The following is a 3,875-nucleotide window of genomic DNA, read 5'->3' as shown; positions in this document are numbered from 1 at the left end:
GATATATGGATAGATAGATATGATAGATAGATAGATAGATAGATAGATAGATAGATAGATAGATAGATAGATATGGGATAGATGGATAGATAGATATGGGATAGATGGATAGATAGATAGATGGATAGATAGATATGAGATAGATGGATAGATAGATATGGGATAGATGGATAGATAGATATGGGATAGATGGATCGATAGATAGATAGATAGATATGAGATAGATGGATAGATAGATATGGGATAGATAGATAGATGATAGATAGATATGATAGATAGATATGGGATAGATGGATAGATAGATAGATAGATATGGGATAGATAGATATGATAGATAGATATGATAGATAGATATGGGATAGATGGATAGATAGACAGATATGGGATAGATGGATAGATAGATAGATATATATGATAGATATGGGATAGATGGATAGATAGATAGATAGATATGGGATAGATAGATAGATAGATAGATGTGCTGGTGATCTCCTCCAAGGGTGCATATATATTCTCTAGATTTATATACACACACCGTGCTATACATATATGACATACACGGGCCCGGACTTTTGCCGGCAGGCTCTGGCTTTGGCTTTGGCTCCGCGGTGCTGATTCCGGCATCCTCTCGGTATCCGCTCCTGTGAGGGATTCGTGTAATGTAATTCATCTATTCCCCCATGTTTTGTGATGTTTGCTGGGGCCCGGGATCAGGTGCATTAGGGGCTTCTAGCTCTCTTCATAGATTACAATGGGCAGTTAATTGTGGGCAGCAGCCGCCCCGCAGATCTCATCAGTGGTGGTGGAGGATGGAGGGCTGACGCACGTGTGACTGTCTCTCTGTGCCGCCACTACTGCTCCCCTCACCCCCCACTCGTGCCCTCTGCGCGGAGCCAGGCGGCTGTCCTGGGCGACACTTGCAGAGCCTCCTGTGCTGCAGAATGGCGCAGTGCTTGCCTCTGAGTGCAGCTGATGTGGCGGAGCTCTGCCCGTCTACTGCGCCGGTGTGCACAGGTGAGAAGCCCCTTGCTCCGGTACAGTTCCCCTGCCTGTGACGTCACGGCCGGTGTCCCGCTAATCCCCCGGCCCCTGTACCCGGCAGCGTGTGACACGCGGCTCCTGTGCCCGCCCCCTTCTCCCTGGCACAGCCCTCCCCTCCCTGCCGGCCGCCGGCCTCCCATTGGCCAAGGCAAAATCATTTAATGGCAGGCGGCGTGCGGGGTATGGCTGCTGTTCGCTGCCTCTAGTGTCTCCTGCCGCCGGCTGCTGCATCCTAGAGACCGGACCGGACCGTGAGAGACTGCTGTGCCGGCACCGGCTGCTCCGCCCGGACACTGAGCCCCTCAGCAGAGAGGAGCCGCCGCCCGTCCTCCGCGACACCTGTTGTGTGAGCAGCCGCCGCCGCACTGACTGGGAGCAGAAAGTTTCCCCGAGTTGTCTCCCCGCCCAGAACTGATGCTCCGGCCCCGTGCCCGCTCAGCAGCGCCGTAGACACACGTCCTAGCCGCCGAGGAGCAGAGAGGTGCCCCAGTCCTGCGGAGAGACCCCACACAGCAGGGCGAATGTACAGCATGATGATGGAGACGGACTTGCACTCCCCCGGGGTTCAGCCCCCCAATAACACGGGGCAGGCCGGGGGAGGAGGGGGCAACAAGGCCAGCCAGGACCGGGTGAAGCGGCCCATGAACGCCTTCATGGTGTGGTCCCGGGGGCAGAGGAGGAAGATGGCGCAGGAGAACCCCAAGATGCACAACTCGGAGATCAGTAAGCGGCTGGGGGCCGAGTGGAAGGTCATGTCCGAGGCCGAGAAGAGACCCTTCATCGACGAGGCCAAGCGGCTGCGCGCCCTGCACATGAAGGAGCACCCGGATTACAAGTACCGGCCCCGGCGCAAGACCAAGACCCTGCTGAAGAAGGACAAGTACTCCCTGGCCGGGGGGCTGCTGCACGCCGCCGGCGGGGGGCACATGGGGGTCGGGGGCACTGGCGGAGGAACGGTAGGAGGTGGCGGCACCGGCGGCGTGGTGGTGCAGCGCCTGGAGAGCCCGGGCTCAGGGGCCTCCTCAGGGGCCGGAGGATACGCGCACATGAACGGATGGGCCAATGGCGCTTACCCGGGCTCGGTGGCCGCCGCCGCGGCTGCTGCCATGATGCAGGAGGCGCAGCTCGCCTATAGCCAGCAGCAGCAGCACCCTGGCAGCGGGGGGCACCATCCGCACCACCCGCACCATCCGCACCACCACCCGCACCACCATCCGCACCACAACCCGCCGCCTCACCCGCCGCCTCCCCCGCAGCCCATGCACCGCTATGACATGAGCGCCCTGCAGTACAGCCTGCTGCCCGGGGCGCAGAGCTACATGAGCGCCTCTCCCTCCGGCTACGGGGCGCTGAGCTACTCGGCGGGCCAGCAGCAGCACCAGGGCTCGCCCTCCTCCACGGTGTCCGCCCTGGGCTCCCTGGTGAAGTCAGAGCCCAGCGTCAGCCCCCCTGCCACCGGCCGGCCGCCCTGCCCGGGGGACCTGCGCGAGATGATCAGCATGTACTTACCCAGCGGGGGGGAGGCCGGAGACCCGGCGGCAGCGGCGGCAGCGGCGGCGGCGGCGGCAAACAGCAGACTGCACAGCTTACCCCAACACTACCAGGGGGCGGCCAGCACGGGGGTCAGCGGCACCGTGCCCCTCACACACATCTGACCGGACACAGACTGCCCGCCATCGCGGGGCACGTGCCCGCAACTTCACACCTGTTTCCTTTTTGTACAGAAATGTTTTCCTGTTTTGTTTCTTGTAAATAATATTAATATTGGAGAGCTGGAGACTGAAGGTTCCTACTTCTGACCAATGAGGGCCCGGAGGGTTCTGTACAGTATTTATCCGTTCTGTAGCATAGCAGCGGACACTTTTTTATTTAGTTTTTTTTTTTTATTATTTGGGCTCTCGTGTCTAATTTTCGTTTCTTTGGTTCCGATCCTGTATGTGACGCTGATTATTTATGGCTCTAGAGTTTCTTCCATTTTATTATTCGTTTCTTCTTTTTCTCTTTGTATGATTTCTTGTACATTACAGGTGAAATCTTTTTTTTTTTTCAATTCCAGTCCGTGCGGATTCCTATCGGTGTACATAGTTTATTAAACGTCTTCTCTGCTTTAAAAAGAAAAAAAAAAAAAAACTAAAGTCATCGGAAAGATGAGGTGAATTTTAAGCAAAATAAATTTTCAATTGAAAAAGAACTAGATGGTTTTTTTTTTCCTATTGAATGTGTTTCCTCAGATACTGGATGTGGGCATTGGAATGATTGATCCGAATTGATCGGGGTCACAAATTAAAACGTACGAATGACTTTACATGTCCTATTATTTTACGATGAATTAAAATCGATGTATCCTTATAAAAGAATCCTCAATAATCATAATATAATATTTAATATCATCTTGTCATGAGATCCAACTGTTGATCTTATTAAGGAGATTCCTTTAGTTGCAGGAGAAAAGTTTTCCACTGTTGTATGGTTGTTATTATTATTATTGTGTCCCCACTAATTAGAAGCTAGGATCTGTTGTGTAATGATTTTTTATTTTATTTTGTGGACTACGGGAGGGAACATTTTGTTTATCTTGATACATAGATCAGGGCAGAGAGTTTGGCTAAAATTGTGCAATAAAGCTGAAGGGATCTGATCTGATGGTTCTTCTCTCTTCTGGTATTATACATTATACAGACACATTGTCCTAAAACATTTCCTTCTAGAAGACACAGTCATGTTCTCCCTTACAGTGCCCCCCCCCAAGCACCCAGCCCATTGTAATCACCGCACTAATCACTGACCCTTTTGTGTCTTGGGGGCTTTGTTTTGTGCTTCGTTAAACCCATTGC

The 3,875-nt window shown here is 52.9% G+C and overlaps 1 protein-coding gene across 1 annotated transcript; it reads left to right on the top strand.

The window, feature by feature from the left end:
* The first annotated feature begins 1,241 nt into the window (after window positions 1-1,241).
* SOX1 (SRY-box transcription factor 1) lies at window positions 1,242-3,232 on the top strand. Its single transcript, XM_069757908.1, has one exon. The coding sequence runs from the start codon at window positions 1,563-1,565 to the stop codon at window positions 2,694-2,696; it is 1,134 nt and encodes a 377-aa protein (XP_069614009.1). The 5' UTR covers window positions 1,242-1,562; the 3' UTR covers window positions 2,697-3,232.
* The last annotated feature ends 643 nt before the right edge of the window (window positions 3,233-3,875 follow it).

The sequence above is a fragment of the Ranitomeya imitator genome, chromosome 3 (genome assembly GCF_032444005.1).
Source record: "Ranitomeya imitator isolate aRanImi1 chromosome 3, aRanImi1.pri, whole genome shotgun sequence".
Taxonomy (NCBI): domain Eukaryota; kingdom Metazoa; phylum Chordata; class Amphibia; order Anura; family Dendrobatidae; genus Ranitomeya; species Ranitomeya imitator.
Note: the sequence above shows the minus strand (reverse complement) of the source record. Positions and strands in the feature narration are given on the sequence as shown.

Excerpts from the sequence above, each read along its gene's own strand:
- SOX1 (XM_069757908.1), top strand. The coding sequence starts at position 1,563 with ATGTACAGCATGATGATGGAGACGGACTTGCACTCCCCCGGGGTTCAG.